At 36.3% G+C, this 20,740-nt stretch overlaps 1 protein-coding gene across 4 annotated transcripts in view; it reads right to left on the bottom strand.

Moving 5' to 3' along the window:
• Positions 1–462: 462 nt before the first annotated feature.
• The window catches only part of ANAPC10 (anaphase promoting complex subunit 10), an 81,501-nt gene continuing 61,223 nt past the window's right edge, over positions 463–20,740 (bottom strand). The window contains exons 5-7 of one of the 4 annotated variants that reach the window (XR_007477249.1): positions 8,868–9,042; positions 7,539–7,618; positions 463–6,822 (exon numbers count right to left, since the gene is read on the bottom strand). Coding sequence is in view for 3 of the 4 variants with exons in the window: in XM_004263603.2 (XP_004263651.1) it covers positions 8,812–9,042 (231 nt within the window). In the remaining variant the exon portion in view is untranslated. The other 3 variants (XM_049709539.1, XM_049709540.1, XM_004263603.2) reach the window with 3 other exon arrangements.

Below are 20,740 nucleotides of genomic sequence, written 5' to 3' on the forward strand. Positions count from 1 at the left end.
AATTATGGTATATTCCTACAATACAATACTAGATATATAGCAGTAAAAATGAACAGACTATAGCTACATACTACAGTAAATATATATTACAAAAATCATGCTGAGTAAAAGGAAACCAATACAAAAGAAAATATATTGCAGATTTGTATATACATATGGATATAATGTATATTATTGTACATTAAACATAGGTAAAACTTAGCTACACTCTTTGATTAGGGGTAGAGGGTAATCTTGGAAAGGAGGAAGGGAATAGTGGTGGAGATGGGACATGAAGAGGGCTTCCAAGAAGGTATGTTACCCACTGGCATGGACATGGATATCCACTTTGACCTTACTCTCATTGAGCTAGTGCTTGGTGCATTTCACTGTATATGTTATGCTACACACACACACACACACACACACACACACACACACACACACACACACACACACACACACACTTAAAAAGAAAAAGGCTGGGCTTCCCTGGTGGCACAGTGGTTGGGAGTCTGCCTGCCGACGCAGGGGACGCGGGTTTGTGCCCCGGTCTGGGAAGATCCCACATGCCACGGAGTGGCTGGGCCTGTGAGCCATGGCCGCTGAGCCTGCGCGTCCGGAGCCTGTACTCCGCAATGGGAGAGGCCACAGCAGTAAGAGGCCCGCGTACTGCAAAAAAAAAAAAAAAAAAAAAGAAAGAAAAAGGCTGATAAAATTGGCCAAAGATTACATAGATAGGATTCAAGTGCTCATATAATTCCCATATTACTGAGTCACTTCCTTTTAGCTTGCAAATAATAGAAAATTTCACACACAGGACCCTTCCATTAAAATAATATTTCCTCTTATTATATTCACTAGCTACACAAAAAGCATATGCAAAATGGTTACTATTATTTAAAACAAGAAACTGTGCTTACACTATATTGTTTCTTCATATCATTAGTATATTTCATGATTCAGTTAACATATCTTTAAAAGGGATTATAGTATGAATTAATACTGTTTCAAAGACTTCATTTCTAAAAGAAGTCTTTTTTATTTTTGAATCCAAAAGTAATTAGATGTAAGACAAGCACAAATTGGACCCAAAGGAATCAAGTTGTATTTCTACTAATGACTTTGTTTAAACACATAACATGCCATATTCCAAGAAGTTAAATTGTTTATAATGGCCACTTGAGAGCCTTATTTGGGGCTATGTATGTATGATTTCTGATGGTCTTGCTTACAAGTGGATTTTTCTAAGAATTTCCTTTATTATCTAAACGTCTGGAATGGAAGGAGGGAACATGGAACAGTGGATCCAAACTGGGTGGACATTTCCGTGATTCCACAAGCATCATCCTCTGAGGAATGCCCTTTGGAAAAGCACAGATTTCCACCCAACTGTTTATCCAGGCAAACTTCTGATAGTCTTCTCCAAGGTCCAATCTTAATTATGTAAGACAAATATTAACTAAATATTTTGACTTACAAAAACTAGTTTCAAAAAATAGTTTTTAATTCCATGGTCTCCTTCACAACTTATAATGGTGGTGGGTGTTAGGCTGCCCACATTGCATCTTTTCTCCTCCGAAGTTTTAATATAGCATTAAATATAAGAGGAATATAAGGGTATGCATATAAAACTATAGTTACCCTATACATAACAGGGTAAGATTAAACTTTGACCCGACCCTGCCCTACCTTTCTTCCATCTTATAACTTGATGTTACATAGTTACTAAAGTTAACACCCTGCTTACTGTAGTCTGAATATAACCTCCTCATTCCTTCACAAATGTGTACAGCTTTCCATGCCTAAAATGCTCTCCCATTTTCTCTCTCTCCACTTAAACCTACACATTGTTCTGGAACCAGAGTATAAATTTTGGAACACTTCTTCCCCACTCCTGATGATTCCCAACTGAAAGGAAACTCAGTTCCTTTACTCGGAGCCTCTCTCCACCCCTTTACTCCATCCCCAAGGAGGTAAACATTTGATTTGTAAATATAGGAAGAATAATTGAAGCTATATGGCTCAGTTCCATTCTCCTTCTAGGGAGCTCCCCGACCCATTCAGTGCAACCAGCTATGACATGAATCTTAAGGATTCATTATTAGAAAAGCCCAAATTAGCTAAGACTTAAAAACACATCCCTCAATTTGTTGTCTATTAGAAAAGAAGGTGATACTTTGACCTTCATCTTCACTATTTCTCAACTTGTACATAACCTAAGAAGAAGGCCTCTTCAGATACCCCTATGTACATGAATTTCTCTCTCTTCCATAAGAACCTTACTGACTACCCTGGGCACTGGTGATATTTGTCCTTATTAAAACAATACTTATCTGTTTCAGTCAATATTACCTTTTGTTAAGTATGTGTGAATGTCTCTGTGTTCCTAGCTATCATCAGCTAGACTATAAATTCTTTTTGAATAGGAAACACGTTTTCTACTTATTTGTATTCTACACAGGATATAAGGCATTCAATCGTATAGGCTGATTGTTTGAAAAAACATGCAATAATTTTCTCCTGGAGACTATATGCAGTACAACTGATCACAGCATTGTAGAGTCAACAACTTTTTTATTTAATAGGGATGAGTAATCAAGTATCCTTAATAATGACAAAATGACATGTGGATTATTCCCCTCTAAATATTTCTTTATAAAATGTATTGCATGCTTTCCAGCCTTAGTAAATGTCATATGCCAAACTGTATTTATCTCTCTTCATTGGCACAGTGTTACTAACATGATCAGCTATGTTATTAGAGATAGTATAGGATAGAGAGTACTATTCAGTTGATCAAAATAAAGAAAACTTACCCAACGTGGCCTAAGGAAACAACACTGAGGGGAGACAAGTTTGGAGCTACAAAAATAGTCCTTATCGTGAAATTCCAAAGGGCCAAGAGAGAACAAACAAGAAGTAGCTACCAGCAGCTAAGGGATTCAGAACTAGAATTAGGAGTAAGAGTGGGTCTAATAGACTGGCTTAGAACTAGTTGGACAGGGTAAGAGAGCACTGGAGCTTCTCATTTAGCGTGATATTCATTTCCTACCTCTGGAAATGTGCATGTGTATTAAAGAACTTACAGGGCGGTTAGCATCTATTCCAGTTTGCAACATTAGAAAGTTTTATCCGGTGTCGTTTCTTTTCTGGTAAGACTGAACTGACCTAGAATGATGTGAATGGGGTGAAACCAAAAGTGATAATTAATGTGGAAAAAGAATCTGCAGGGCTTACAGTTACTGAGTATGTAAAGATGAAGGAGAAGAGTCAAAGTTACACCCAAATACCAGTCTAACAGTTGAACATTTCAAGAAAGAAATGATGAATTTTGTTCTAAACAGCCTGGATGATGGAAAAAAATGAAAGAAGACTTCATGACAAGGACTTCCTTGCATCTCCTATCAGTTACTGAATGCTACCTTAAAAATAAGCACTGTTTTTAAGATAAATAGTAAAATTCCTTTCCTTTGTCTTGGTAGACACCTGAGTGTGTTATAACTTAATAGCTGGATGGCTTGTTACCATCCTCCTTTTACGGAGCCTACCCTTTATTTCATTATTTCTCCATATTCATTTAACATGTGATTCTTATAAATTTTAACAGTTGGAAAACAAACAGCTGGCTGAACTCTCTACTTCAGTGTTTTGGATACTTTGCTTCTTGGTAAGTGATCAGTATTTTGATACTGCTATAGTAATAACAGGAAATGATCTGTTAAAATCTGGATCTCCAGCTATAGATGAATGCCAGGGTACAGAGGAGAGCTGGTCTCAGAATAAAGTCTATAAAAACAGTTGGGGGAGTTATTTCTAGGACCACAGGGAGAGAATCGTAATTTGCTCTCAACACCGGAAAAGCAAATACATAGTGGAAAAACATCTTATGGTCACCATTGAACTGCATCAGTGGAAAGCTTACGGCCACAAATGCAGTAATTAAAACAACTGAGATGGTAAATACTAGAGCTTCAATTATACATGATGTGAAATACCATTTCCTGAAATACCAATTCACTCAGAAAAAGATTTCATAAGATAGAATACCTTTAAGTTGGTGTAACTGTCATTTTGCTTATGTTGGCAAAATAGTAAATTGATTCTTTTAACCAGAAAGGACAAGAGAAGACAAACAATGGTGGCAGGATTAGCCACAGAAAAAAGGGAGGGTACTTTCACATAAAACTGAAATACAGACTGGTTAGTATTACTAAAAAATAATTTCAACTTTTCTTACAAAATTGCCATGGGTTATAGACATTTTCTTAGATTTATGGTGGGGGGAGTTGTAATTAATTAGCCTTAAGATATGTCCTGTTAATAGAATAAATCATTATCATGGATAATTAATAAACTAATCCCTGAGGTTTTTCCTTTGTTGTCTTCCTCTCTCTAACGCCTTCTAGACACCATTGCACAGAAGCAGGCCCAACTAAATGGCAGATCATGAAGCACAGAGAGCTTCCTTGTAGATGGCTGGTAAACAGCTTTGTACAGCAAACACTTCCAAACACCATACTCTAGGGAGTCATAGTAGAAGTGGGAAAAATCAAAACAATGTGGGCAAAAGAAGATTAACTTGTTTTAAAAGCTCCACAAAGCAAAAGTGTCTCCAAATAACCACAACTACAAAGTATTATTTTCCCTAATGCTTTAATTTAACATATTTTGCAACTTTTATCATTTTTAAAAGGTAATTGAACCAAGAATTCAATTAAAAATGACATATAATAAGCCAACATGTTATTAAGAATTTAAAGTAAAATTTTCTAAAACACTAGAAACATCAAATATTTGTATTTGAGTTATAACATTTTATACTCATAAAAATTTATACTGTAGTGTATTAATCTGTACTAAACTAGTAGTCATAATGGCTAAAAGAACAGAAGGCATGGTGTCTAAAATTACTTTTCAAGATTGGTCTGTGTTTTAATTGTTGGAATCTTTCAAATGAGAGCAAAAGTACAAAACATCACTGGATTCCTAACATACAAATCATCTGTTTCAAATTAATTGTTGTTATTCACGTAAAAACAATGATAGTTTGGATTCGAGAATAGGCTTAAAAAGTGAATAACTAGCTGATATTACAAATAGTCTTTCTTTCTTCAGTTCCACCTCCTCCACAATGCCTTCTTTTAGCTTCACCTCTAACTTCTGAATAAGAAGTTAACTCTCTCTTTTCCATCCACCAGTTAGAGATCTTACCAGTCTAATTTCTGATCTGGTTATCAGAGACCTATTATTTCCCCTAGTAGACTATAAGCAACTGGAAAGCAAAGTCTGCATCAGATTTACTTTGGTTTCCTTATTATGTCTAATTCAACATTCAATATCTATTAGTCTTTTTAGAGTTGGGTATTTATTAGCCTTCAGTGAACTGCTGTCTTTTAAAATTCCAGGTTTATACAAAGAGTTCCTTGTGACAGTATTTCCACAGGTAATAAGCTGATTTTTAAAGTGTCTAATACTTCAATTACATGTATAATTTAAATATTTAAATCTCATAACTGCAGTTTGATCAATACTCAAAAAGTATACTGATTACGGATGAATCTGTGAAGTTGCTGTCATTGTTTTATTAACTGTTAAGATGGCGTTTCAATGTTAGTTTTTTATTCTCAGATCCTATACAGTAAGAAATGTAACTATGTCAAATCTAGCCTCTTTGGGTGATTCCTATGTGAAACAGGTAGAATAAGCTATTTTAAAATCAGCTTTATTAAGGTATGATTGACATGCAATAAACTGCACATATGTATGATTTGATAAATTTTGGCATATGTATATAGCTGTGAAACCAGTACCACTGTCAGGATAATGAACATTTCTGTCATCCCCCCAAATAATTCATGCCTTCTTGCTTCTGTCTGCTCCCCATCCTGTGCAACCACTAATATGCTTTCTATCACTTGATGAGTTTGTACTTTCTAGAATTAAAAAAAAAAAAAAAAGAATCATACACTATATACTCTTTTTTGTGGTTTCTTTCTTTCAGCATAATTATTTTGTAAATGTATCCATGTTGTCGCATGTATTAACTGTTCATTTATTTTTATCGCTGAGTAGTATCCTATTATATGGATTTACCACAATTTGTTTATACCTTCTCCTATTGATCAACATTTGCATTGTTTCCAATTTTTAGGTACTACAAATAAAGCTGCTATGAACATTCATGTGCAAGTCTTTGTACGGACATATGCTTTCTTTTCTCTTGGGTAAATACCCATACACAGGTATATGTTTAACTTAAGAAATTACCAAAATGTTTTCCAAAGTGGTTATACACTAATTACATCCTCATCAGTAGTTTGACAAGAGGTCCATTTCCTCCATATCTTTGCTAACACGTGCAATTGTCTTTTTTTTTAACATCTTTATTGGAGTATAATTGTTTTACAATGTTGTGTTAGTTGCTGCTGTATAACAAAGTGAATCAGCTATACATAATATCCCCATTTCTCCTCCCTCTTGCATCTCCCTTCCACCCTGCCTATCCCACCCCTCTAGGGGGACACAAAGCACCGAGCTGATCTCCCTGTGCTCTGCGGCTGCTTCCCACTAGCTATCTGTTTTACATTTGGTAGTGTATATATGTCCATGCCACTCTCTCACTTCGTCCCAGCTTACCCTTCCCCCTCCTCGTTGTCATTTTAACCACAGTCATTCTAGTGGCTGTGAAATGGTATCTCATTACGATTTTAATTTGCATTTCACTAACATCCAATGAAGTTGAGCATCTTTTCATATGCTTATTTGTCAATCATATGTCTTCTTTGATGAAATGATTGTTTAAATCTTTTGCTCACTTTAATGGGATTGTTTGTCTTCTTCCTGTTAAGTGATAAGAAGAGTTCTTTATATATTCTAGATAGAAATATTTTGTTGGCTATATAATTTGCTCTTTCAAAAGAGAAATGAAACTGCTTCAGATAATTATGCATTGTTAATGTAATACATGGCCTATCAGGACTTCAGATAATCCTTAAAATAAGGGGAAGCATTACCTCCACAATCCGGGGCTACCAAATTTTCCCATGCCTAATGAGGTGCTCAGCTGGTTTATGAAAAACAGGGAAAGGGAGTAGAACTAGAAAACATAGTGATTTTCCCAACATTCTTCTTAATTCTTCCTAATTGCAGGAGTTTTTTTCACAAACTATTAATAGTAGGAAATAACAGACTGGATCAGGTAAATGATAATTAGTCCTCCTCCTTTTTTCTTTTAAGCAAATTTTTAAAAAGCAGTTAGCAAGTAGTAACATTATTACTAATAAAACTTCCTGTACTTTTTATTAGATTTCTCTGCCTCTTAGACTCTGCCTGTTGTTTACATGAATGTTTTCCTTATCAGACTAACGCAGAACATCAGTACAGTGCCAAGTATATATTGCTCTTCTTATTTTCTTGATTCTCTCCTTCTCTTTTAATTCCTATCCATCTGTTTTTCTTCTACCCTTCCCAGCATCTGACATCTATGCTTGGGAGTAATTCACTGATCTCAAATGAGTTTTGGTTACAGACTTTTTGGTGATGATACAGTCACTTACCATGCTTCTTACTTTAAAGACAACAGAATGAAAATGACAAACTCTTTGTGGAACTCATAGAAAAAAGAGCTGAGATTCTGCTGAGTGAAAAAAATGAAACCTTCATTTTTTATAGCATCCATGTAAATTAGTACTCTGCCAGAATAAATCAAACACATAATTATTTCCTAAACTTTGCTAATTTAAGACTTCAGTCTACCCAGTAATGCAAGAACCTCTGAGGAATCTTTCCCAAACAAGAGCCAATATGGTGGGAATTCCCTGGCAGTCCAGTGGTTAGGACTCCATGCTCTCACTGCCAAGGGCTCGGGTTCGATCCCTAGTCGGAGAAGTAAGATTCCCACAAGCCATGCGGCACAACCACAAAAAGAAAAAAAAAAGAACCAATATGGAGAAGTTCTGTCTCCCCCAAAGTAAGGATATGGGGTAGTGGGTGGTGCCGGGGGAGATATACAGAATCAAATCGACTCATGTTAAACCATGGAAAGAAACCTCATTTAAGGGACTTTAAAATATTTTTATATGTAAAGAACAATTTCATATATTTTTAAAATTTTCATGAGCTACATTATCCCTTAGGGAATGCTTCAGTGTCAGACACAAATTTGAAACTATTCTATAAACAGCATTAGAATTAGAATAAACAGCAGATTATATTGGCAATTGCTGACATAATATCAGGATATAGACAACCCTAGGGTTAAAAATATTTCATGGGAGTACAATAATTATGACACAATTAATTACATTCCCCAAATCAGAATGGTTCTCATCACACACTGAATGCTAAGCTTATTTTGACACAGTTTTTAAAAAGACCGAGTATTAATAGAAGAAGCTTCCTCTGGATAGAAAAAAATAATAATTCTGGCCTATTAAAGATAATATCTATTGGTAAAACATAGTTTTGTTCCCAAACACGCAGTAAATCATTACTGTAATGCATGATCACTATATGAAATAATTACCTAGTTAGTAAAAAATTGTGTATATCTTAAAAATTTTCAGTTCAACTGGTTTTCTTTTGACATAAGGAAAAATTTAATGATTGGCTCAAATTCATTTTAATAATTATAAAATATGTGAGCTTTATTATATGTTAAAGAAAATAAACATAGTATGACCCAAAAGTTATTTATTAAAGTTACAATAAAATACTTTTCAATGCATAAAAAATTGCAAAATAATTGATCCATTTTTCAATAAAGATACCAGATTTAATCTTTACTGACAAGATAAAGATATGTTTAATGACTTTTGTTCTATTTCAAGGTCACCTTATGGAGCGATACATCATGAAATCAATAGTTGTACATCTAGGAAATTTACCAATGGAGCTCTCTTCCACGGGTGTGTATATTTTAATTTGTCTCATGTGGGTATCTCTTCCATTCTGATGATTGGCTAGAACAGCAATCTGTATCATGAATGTGCGAGTTGGCTTCTTATGATTATCAGTTAAAGGAACGTGAATCCAGCCACTTGGTTCCACCAATTCAAGTTGCTGCCAAGAAAAGAAAAGTCAGATTATGTTTTCACCCAATGAATATAATTTATTATAATGAATGTATTCTAAAGTTGACTTATAATTAACATTTTTCTCATGGACAGCATGACAATATAATAAACATTATCAGTTATTGGGCACTTTTACCATGGTCCATTTTTACAGTTGCTAAGCACTTTACATGTACCATTCTTGTAGACAAAATAAAAATAGAATTATTTGCAATCTTAGTATTTGTAGAAACGTGTATATGATTTAGACATGTATAAATGTATAGGGCCAATGAAAAACCATGCTGATACAAGTAAGAAAAGACTCTAAATGCTTAGAACATAATGCTTCTGGTATATTTTATTTCAAGAACCATGCCTAATATATCCAAACTCACATAACAATAAATCAGATTCTATATAAACTACAAGAATATTAACAAAAGAAAATCAGTCATTGCACAAGTATCAGACAAAGCTTTTTTTCTTGGAAAATAGTAAGTGATTTATCTATCTGAATGACAATCTAAACCTAAAATCTAGGTTTTAATGTTTTTCAAAAAGAAATGCCAGATAAACTTAAAAAAATTTTTCATTTTATTGGGACTTCCCTGGTGGCGCAGCGGTTAAGAATTTGCCTGCCAATGCAGGGGACATGGGTTTGAGCCCTGGTCCGGGAAGATCACATATGCCGCGGAGCAACTAAGCCCGTGCGCCACAACTACTGAGCCTGCACTCTAGAGCCCGCGAGCCACAACTACTGAGCCCGCCCACATGCCACAACTACTGAAGCCCACGCGCCTAGAGCCCACACTCTGCAACAAGAGAAGCCACTGCAATGAGAAACCTGCACACCGCAACAAAGAGTAAGCCAATGCTTGCCGCAGCTAGAGAAAGCCCGTGTGCAGCAATGAAGACCCAACGAAGCCAAAAATTAATTAATTAATTAAAAAAATTTTTTTTTCATTTTATTTTAACCAAGAGTCCAAACTATCCTTCCTTAACAAGGGAAGAAAAATTATAAGTAAAAAAATAAACCTAAATTTCTAAAATATTTCCTAAAGTTATGAAATAGTTTTTAAAAGATAAGTATTGATTTTTAAATTGTCCTAAATATTGGACACAGCTGAAAAATATGCATTACAGAAAATACAGGTTTATCTTATCAACCCAGCCCAATGGCAATGAATATAAAAGAAACTAAATCCGGATTCCATGAGTTACTCTAGAAAAACAAGAGACAAGAGACAGAGAAATGGAATACTAAAAAAGGTAGTTATTTTTAAGAAGGAATAATTTCCTCCTTTTAATTACAAAATATAAGAATAAATGAATCTCTACCCTTTATGGTATTGTCAGTCAGTGGCTTTTTATAAACTCCTATTAGCACTAACTTAAAATAATTGAGTCAGAGACCAGATATATCTGGTTTCTATCACTAACCTTTTAATCATTCAGGCAATAAATAGTTACTGAGTACTTAAAATGTTCAAGGTATTACTGTAAGTATAGTTAGGCATACAAAACATAAATTAGGCCTGATTCACACCTAAAGAGTGCTTAGAGGCAGACAAACAGCCTCTGGTTTCATTCAGCTTCTTCATGTGTAAAGTAAAGGGATTGGACAAGTTTTCATCCAATGTCCTTTTCAGCTCTGACATTCAATGATTCTAAATAAAAGAAGAAAGATGTGCTAGGCAGAATAATAGGCCCCCAGAGATGTCCATGTTCCTCCCCAAATCCCCTGAATACATTAACTTACAATGGCAAAGGGACTTTGCAGATGTGATTAAGTTAAAGATTTGGGGATGGGAAGCTTATCCTGGATTACCTGGGTGGGCCCAATGTAATCACAGGGTCATTATAAGAGAGACAGTAAAGGAGACGTGATGATGGAAGCAAAGGCTGAGTGATGCAACCACAAGCCAAGGGATGTGGGCATCCTCTAAAAGCTAGAAAAAGCAAGAAGCATTCTCCCTTAGGAGCTCCTAAAAAGAATGCACCTTGCTGACACCTTGATTTTCATCCATTGGACCCATTTTGGACTTCTGACCTTCAGAATTGTAAGATAATAATTGTGTGTTGTTTTCAGCCACTAAGTGTACGGTAATGTTTTGTAGCAACAACAGGAAACTATTATAATAGATACACACAGGAGTTCAGAGAAGGGGGAAAGCAGCTCTGGTTGGGATAATCTATTCTCTAGGTAAATGTACAATAATGAATCTCAGTAATGACCAAAAAGTAAAACTAAAATTCTACTCAACTCCTTACTAATAGAATGTTTTTGACAAATTCAACCACTATTTCTGATAGACTCAATGTTATTTTCAGAGTATTTTTTAAGTGCTTCACTGTACTGGAAGTTATACTAAGATTTTACAGCATATGATTTGGGGCATGATATGTACGGAATTGTAAATGTAGTAAATTATTCAATAAATACTATCAGTAAACTAGTTCTTCAGAACATAAAAAGTTTACTGATCTCAGTCACTAAATGTATATTACAAAGTATGTGTAGCTGTTAACATCTCTCAAATGGCTTCACAATCAACTACATTGCCCCAAAGTCATAAACACCAACTTATGTGTCTACTTCAGTTCTATTGTGCTCTGTTTAAAATTCTCAGTCAACTCTAAAATGTTATTATTCTGATACTGCCATATTTTAACTTATTTCATGGATTTAAAAAAATTCAAGTACACATGGTAGATATAATTTCAATGTTTTTTCATAAGTTTGATTAAAAGGTTAATATATTTTAAGCAAAATTTATTTACATGATTTTTTATATTTTTAAACAGAAAATTAATGAAAGGTAAAATTTTGCCAGTTTAACTTTCTTTTTTTCCCTTATATCTGATCTGGACCTCAATAAATAAAATTTTCATCACCATTAAAATGTAAATTTTTCTATATTCCTCCTTGTTCTTTCTTTTTACCATCTCTCTTTTTGGCTCTTTCCTCCATATATTCCCTCGCTTAACATTTTTTATTGGCATGTCTACTAAATACCAAAAATTCTGCTAACTATAGATGTAGGATAGGGGTTGGCAAACTTTTTCTATAAAGGACCAGACAGCAAACATTATAGGTGGTGTGGACCATGTGGTCTCTATCATGACTACTCATCTCTGCCTTTGCAAAGTGACAGTTATAGACAATATGAAAGTGAATGGGTGTGATTATGTTTGAGTAACACTTTACTTACAAAAGTAGGACACAGGCTCGATTTGGCCCACGGGCTGCAGTTGCTGATCCCTGACATAGAGAATAGTTATTGATAGAGTCTACCTTCAGAAAGGTGACATAATTTCATAAGACAGATAAGCTGTCTCAGTCAGGGTGGAGTCAGGAGACACACAGGGTATTTTAAGAGAGAGTTCCCTAAGGAGGAATCAAGTTGCTAACTAGAGAAATGGAGAGGCCAAGGAGAATACTAAGGTATCATGGAGGGAACAAGTACCAGAAGTGCAGTTCTAAGGTTGGGGAACAAAGCAAAGAGACAAATTAAGACTGAGAAGTTCATAGAGGGATTGGAACTTAGATCTCTACGAGGGAGCTGCTGGGCTGGTGCTGGGTTTCTGGAGGAAGGGCCCTGTGGGGCTGGCATACAGACCTCAAGGAGGGGGTGCCAACTGGCTAGCAGTGGTGGTTTTTCAGATGTGTGGCTTCAGGGGGTGGTACAGTCGGCCCTCCATATCCGTGGATGCAGAACCCCTGGATACACAGGGCCCACTGAGCTGTGCCATTTTATAGATGCGACTTGAGCATCCTTGCATTTTGGTATTCATGAGGGGTCCTGGAACCAATCCCCCGCAGGTATGGAGGGACGACTGTACCGTGAGAGTCAGAGACACTGCAAACTGGACTCAAGCCTTGCTAGAAGAAGGACCTGCCGCTGTGAAGAAACATTGCTGGGATGATGGGAAGCAAACAGGGTTCAAACAGAAAGAAGCAAGTCCCCTTTTCCTCTTCCTGCCTTGCAATTTCCCTCTAAGGCCCCCTTTTGCCAGAGCCTAACAGATATGCAAGGACTCCAGGCACACATTCATTTATCAAATCTTTATTGAACACCTATTATGCGCCAAACTATGTTCTAGGGACTGAAAATATAGTGGTAAACAAGACAGCGGATCACACCTGAAAAAACTACTCAGAGTAGTACAAACAGATACAACTTAAACATGACAATAAGACTTCAAGAAAGAGGACATAATAGAAATCCTAGCAGTGAGGAAGAAACCAAAAACCAACCAAACAAACAAAAAACCACACACACAGTTAACCAAAAACAATAAATTAATTTTTATAAAATAAAACGTAAATGCCAACAATAATTCCTCAAGGAGAATGCTAATGATAATAACAGTAAACTCTTATATAGCACATATTATGTGCCAGGTACTCCTCTAAGAGCACTAAGTAAATTAATCTATTTAATCCTAGCAATGAGGCAGGTAATATTATTATCCTGATGTGACAAATGTGACAACTGAGACACAGAAAGTTTAAATAACTTCACCAAGGTCACACAGCTGGCAAGTGGCAGAGGTGTGATTAAAACAAGCAGTGAGATTCCAGAGTCTATGCTTTTAAACACTAATGTAATGTTTACATAATGTAAAGATAATTTAGTAATAATAATTTTGTCCAAAATCCTATATTATACCAAAAAAATAAAATAAAAGAAATATGGGCAAGAGAAAATTGGCCACTAATCTCTTCACCATAACACAGTTCCCTTTATGTCATATACGTAACTACACATATAACATAAAAAGAACTACAAAAGGGAAAAATCAGAGAATTAAAAGTAGGGTGCTGATTTCAAAATCTAGAGATTTCCTCTACAGAGAGGGAAAAAAGGAAATAATATTATATAAGGACATGGCAGGATGATATATAGACAGCATAAAATAAGATGATGAAAGATGCATGTACCAAACACCACCTTAAAAAAGCTCAGATTCTCTTGAAGATATTATGCTAGTGAAATAAGCCAGTGGCAAAAGAACAAATACTGTATGATTCCACTCAGATGAGGTACCTAGAGGAAACAAATTCATAGGGACAGAAAGTAGAACAGCAGCTGCCAGAGGCTGGGGGAGGAGGAAATGGGGAGTTAGTGTTTAATGGATATGGAGTTTCAGTTTGAGAAGATAAAAAAGTTCTGGAGGTGGATGGTGGTGACACCTGCACAACATTGTGAATATGCTAAATATCACAGAATTATACACTTTAAAATGATTAAAAACAGTAAATTTTATGTATATTTACCACGATAAAAAATGCACACACATAAAAACTCAGGTTCTTTCTTAGAGTCAAAAAAAACCCCAAATCATGTGGAGACACTGGAACCTTAAAGCACTGCTGGTAGAAATGTATAGTGGTTCAGCCACTTTAGAAAACTGTCTTGCAGTTCCTCAAATGATTAAACGCAGTTACCATATGATCCAGCAATTCCACCCTTAGGTTTATATCCAAGAAATGAAAACATATGTCCACACAAAAATGTGTACACAGATGTTTGTAACAGCATTATTCATAATAGCCCAAAGATGGAAACAACCCAAATGTCTAGCAACTGATAAATGGATAAACAAATTGGGGTATATGCATACGATACAAATACTATTGTATTTGGCAATAAAAAGAAATGAAGCACTGGTGTACGTAGAACATTGATAAACTCTGAAAATAAGTGAAATAAGCCAGTCATAAAGGACCACATTGTATATGATTCTATTATATGAATGTCCAAAGTAGGTAAATCCATAGAGACAGAAAGTGGATTGGTAGTTGCTTAGGGCTCAGTCCTGGGGGGCAGGATGGGAAGTGACTACTAATCAGTACAGGGTTTCTTTTGGGGGGTGATAAAAATGTATACATCTTAAATCAGTGAATTGTATGGTATGTGAATTATATCTCATTAAAACTGTTACTTAAAAAAAACCCTCAAAATCTAAGTAACTACATATTATCTTAAAAAGACAAACCTGTGTGTTAACGCAGTGATTAAGAAATATTCTAAATACAAGCAGATGGTAAAAATACATTTGACAGATGAAACCAAAAAGAAAGCAGAGATAGAAATATTAATTAAGTTTTTCTGGAAAAAAAGGGTGGGGTAAGAAGAGTTAAAATGTGAAAAAGAAAAATGGGGATGAGGAATAGGGCTGATAATTCCAGATACTAACATCTAGTATAAAGCTGTATTAAATAAATGGTGTGGTACTGCATTTCACATTGCAGGTGTATCAGAATGCATTTGGCTGCAAGTAACATAAAATCTAACTCAATGAGGCTTAAATGATGAGGACATTTATCACCTCACACAGTTCAAATACCTGAGTTAACACAGTCACAGGAGAGGTTAATTCAGAAGCTCAAAAATGCTATCTAGGACCAAGGTGCTATCTTCCTTTTGTTCTTCCAGTGTGGGTGAGCTAGCATTGTCCCAAACTTAATTTCTCCTAGACTTCTTCTCCAGAGGAAGAAATCAAGTACTGTTCCTCTCTTGGTTCCCTTCTTTAAGAACAAGCACATCTTCCCTGAAGCTCTTATTGAATATCCATCCCTAAGTCAATCAGGAGAGGAGTGGAATCACCATGATTAGTTTGGCTCAATTAGGATTCACTTCCAAGGGTTGGGGAAGGTGGCAGCACATGGCTACTTTCTGCAGGGTAGGGAGCCGAATAAAATTGGAGTTCTAACAGAAGGTTAGGGAGAATGGATATTGAGTAGAAAACTAACATGTACACTGAAGAAAGGATGGATACACTGTAGGGCTTCCCTGGTGGCGCAGTGGTTGAGAGTCTGCCTGCTGATGCGGGGGATACAGGTTCGTGCCCCAATCCGGGAGGATCTCACATGCCGTGGAGCGGCTAGGCCTGTGAGCCATGGCCGCTGAGCCTGCGCGTCTGGAGCCTGTGCTCTGCGACGGGAGAGGCCACAACAGTGAGAGGCCCGTGTGCCGCAAAAAAAAAAAAAAAAAACAGCACTGTAACACTGGTTGATTAAATGAAAAGTTTAGATATTAACTTTATACCAAACACAAAAGTAAATTCTTAAATATTTAATTTTAATACTATATAAATTAATAATCACAACAACAAACCTACAAGAGTATTAGAAAAAATATACAGGAACATGTTTATAATCTTTTGGTAGGGTTCACCTTTCAAAGCAATTCAAAAACCCAAATATGATGGAAAAAAAAAACAGACGACTACATGAACGTCAAAAATATCTACAAGACTAAAAGAAAATAAAAATACAAATAGCAAAGTGAGAAAAAACACTTGTAAATTTCACAAGAACTAATATCAGTAATAATATAAGAAAAAAAGCAATGCAATGGACCAACAGACACAAGGAAATTGTTCAATCTCACTAATAATTAAATAGATACTATATCTATCTATATCTATATCTCTCTATATTATACAATGTCTATCAGATTAGCAAAGATTAAAGTAATTACAAACACTAAGTATTGGTGAGGGTGAGGGGAATGTATACTCTCATAGACTGATTTGGAAATTAAATAGGTATAATAATCATTTTGAAAAGTAGTTCGGCAACTCCACTTCTGAAACTACAGGGAAATACTTAAGACAGGGCACAGAGATGCTAGGTATAATAATATTCCTTGGAAACAAGTTAAATAGCCACCAGTAGAAGGGCGGTTGTGGTGACCAGCCCCTAGGATGATCACTGGTAATTCACGGCCTTGCGTAGTCCCCTCCTACAATGAATCAGGGCTGACTTTGTACAACAAATAGAATATGTCAGAAGTGACTATCTGCAGATAGGTCACAACAGGCACTGCAGCTTCTGCCTGCATCTGTTGGATCATTCTTTCTGTGGGAAGCCAGCTCCCATGACAAGAAGAAGCCCCATAGAGAGGCCCATGTAGAAAGAAACCAAGGCCTCAGCCAGCGATTAGCACCAAACTGCCAGCCATATGAGTGAACCACTTTAGAAGTGGATCCTCCAGTCCCAGTCAGCCTAGCTGACATACGACTGCAACTGCATGAAAGACTCCAAGAGAGAAATGCCCAGCCAAGCTCTTTCCAAATTCCTGAACAGAAACCATGCGATTATAAGTGATTACTATTGTTTAACACCACTAAGTTTTAGTGTGATTTGTTATGCAGCAATAGTAAAACAGTGACTAATTATGGTACATCCATACCCTGGAATACCTGATAGCAATTCAAAATGATGCATCTCTTCATATGTTTGCAGTTATTTGCAACTACCTCTGGTTAGTTTTAAAGAGCACAGTACTAAATAACATGTATTGCATGATCTTATATATATGATTTTTTTGTATGGATACAAAAGTCTGAAAGGATATTCACCAAAATATACATGGAAATATCTATAATGGTGAGAATATGGATCATTCTCATTTTATTGAGTTTATGTCTTATTATTGAGTTTATGTCTTATCTATGCTTTTCTCAATAAACATACTTACCTTATTAAAAAATCTGTTTGTAATTTGGTGTGGTTGGGAGAGGAACTCAAAAGAGGAATAGTTTCAGAAAGTTTCAGCACATGATTTTAACATGTCATTGACTGTATTCCATTGCTCCAGTAACAGAATCCTCCTTCTTGGTGATTTCAATATCCACAGAGATGATCCATTTAATGATCCAGATTCTCCTCTTCAGCTTCTTCATTTCCAATGATTTTTACCTTCACTCCACTTCAGTTATCCCTCCCCCACCATCATGCTCTATATTGGAGCATGGGCAGCAGCTGTAAGATCGCTGACATCTTGACTTCAAGCATCCCCATCTCTATAGCCCAAGTCACCAGGTTTCTCAAGTGACGCCACTGCCATAACATCAACCCTAGCCAAACAGCTAGACTACTGATTCCATCTACTTTTTTACTGTTCGTTAACCCATTCAATGTCTTCAGTTCCTATTTTTCCTCAATGATACCCCACAATTCGTTTTGATAATCAATCCCTTTATATACTGAAATCCAATTTCCTCTCTTACTGTTTCATACTTTTCTGAGGGAGAACAGAACAATCCTGGTTAAACCTAACTCTCTTCCTGTTCAATGCCTAGTGGAGAAAAATAATCAACATGCTGACTGGTTCTCACTTTAAATTTAAGACAAGTATATATGCAAGTATATACGTAGCACCACGCAAAACTCTTACTATATTCCTTTAGAAAATATGCTTTCACTGTCTCTGGAATAGCTCTTTCTGAGCTTCCCTTCAAATCCTAACACCTGCTCTAATCTTCTCTCTCTGAGCAGATATCTGATTTCACTAAGAAAATAGAAGCAATTAGAGAAAAAAATTACCATCTTCCCACCAGCTGTTATACTGTAGTTGAACTGCCCCTGCATCTTTGTGAGAATGGTTCTTCCATTTGCTCAACAGATCCCACCCTTTCTTTCCCAGCCAAAGACTCTGCTCCCACTGTAGTCACTACCTCTCCAAATCATTTTCTCTTGTCTCCTGGATCACTGTCATCAGCATTACAAACGTGCCATATCTGTCATCTTAAACATTAAAAATAAAACCCTTTCTTGATCCTATGTCCTCTTCCACATACTGCCCCAATTCTATTTCTTTTCACAGCAAAACTCCTTTAAAAGTTTAAAATTTTTTTCACCTCCTAGTTATTTTTATCCCACTTCAATCTAAATTTTGTCCACACACTGAATCCAATCTTGTCAAAGTCACCAGTGACTGCCCCCACCTTGCCAAATCAGTTCTCTCTCAGAAGAATTCTCTGATAGCCTAGACTCTTGACTCACAGAAACTGTGAGATAATAAATACATGTTGTGTTAAGCCACTAGGTTTGTGGTAATTTTCTTACACAGAAATAGAAAACATTAGTTTTTTTATTTGCAAGGGTAGCAAACAAATAATAAATATTGAAAATTTTATATAAGACTGGTGAAAATTCTGCATGAAAAACACTGCTTTACAGGTGTTTATAACTAACCCAAACAGCTATAATAAGCTGAGCCAATTCTTAGTGTTAGTTTGAAATAAATATCTCTTCAACATTTCATTTCACTTCATTTCATTACTTGACCATGATCTTGTTTGGTAATTTAATTAGTTACTTATAAAACGTGTGTTTTAGGGGCAGCCTACATAGTAGGTCTTCCACCTAGTGGCAGGACAAGCCATGTGATGGCCCACAACATCAGCACTGCTGCCAGCCCAAAGCCCACCGAGTCACTTCTGAATAGGAGCTACTACCTTTCCTCAACATTCCTTCCTTGATATCAGCTGCTATCAGTGAAAACTGTATATAAATACAATCCATTAGAGTTTCTCTACGAAGCGATCTCTCCGCCTGGCTCCAGGATCTTCTGCTTCCTATCAGCAATCTCTAAGTCACAACTCTACTCTGGCTTTGATTTATTTAAGGGTATCCTCTAAGGATATATATATATATCCTCTAAGGATATATATAAGTATTAACTCCACCATAAACAAAGCTTACCTTAAAAAAAAAAAAAGTCATTTGTTAATAAAAATAACATCAAGGGCTTCCCTGGTGGCGCAGTGGTTGAGAGTCTGCCTGCCGATGTAGGGGACACAGGTTCGTGCCCCGGTCCGGGAGGATCCCACATGCCGCGGAGCGGCTGGGCCCTTGAGTCATGGCCGCTGAGCCTGCGCGTCTGGAGCCTGTGCTCCGCAGCGGGAGAGGCCACAACAGTGAGGGGCCCGCGTATCGCAAAAAAAAAAAAAAAATAAAATAACATCAAATATTAAATACAAAGCTGTTCACATGTCCCTTCCTATTGCTAATCACATATCCCTGGAAAATAAATAGAATAAAGAACAATGACTTGAAAGTTGCTTCAAGAAAGTTGCCCTCTGCTCTCCACTCTCACTACCTTCTGCTCCTTCATTAACCATAGCTGTGACTTGATGAAATTCTATAGAACCTCAATGTGAGAACTGTTACCACAAGAAGCAGCAGATCCTGGCATTTTAACCATTCTTTCACTTAGGAAGGAATAGAACCAGTTAACAGCAATCATGACCTACTTGTAGCAAAAGAAAGTCTAATATGATCCAAAAGAAACTTCAGAAGTTCCAAATATGTTAAAAGTAAGGATACCACAAAGGCACCTTAACAAGAAAGACAGAATCCAACTCAAAGAGCTCACTATGGAAAGCAAGCTCTTTTACCCTAGTGAAGAAGGGACCACCTCAGAAGGTCAAAATCAGTCACTCTATTACAGAGGGTCAAGATATTAATTCTGGACTTGTAAGTCTGAAAAAGTTTCTATGTAGAGAAATTTCCTCCAGAAAGAGTTCCTGGAGAGTTAAGTTTACATAGTTTAACTGGTCTTAAAGTTACTTGTTTTTTTTAAAAAAAAGAGGCATAACAAAAAGACAAGACCTAGAGAGTATTCTAATCTACATGAACAATTCTTAATTACATTTGAAGTCAATGTCAATTAAAAACAATAATTTCATCAAAAGCCAAAATGGTAAATGTTAAGAAGAAATTGCAGAACATCTTTGGAGGACAACAACAAGTTAACCAGACTTAACTATCATTAAAAAGAAAAACAGGGCTTCCCTGGTGGCGCAGTGGTTGAGAGTCCGCCTGCCGATGCAGGGGACACGGGTTCGTGCCCCGGTCCGGGAGGATCCCACATGCCGTGGAGCGGCTGGGCCGGTGAGCCATG

Source organism: Orcinus orca, chromosome 4 (genome assembly GCF_937001465.1).
Source record: "Orcinus orca chromosome 4, mOrcOrc1.1, whole genome shotgun sequence".
In the NCBI taxonomy this organism is placed as follows: Eukaryota; Metazoa; Chordata; class Mammalia; order Artiodactyla; family Delphinidae; genus Orcinus; species Orcinus orca.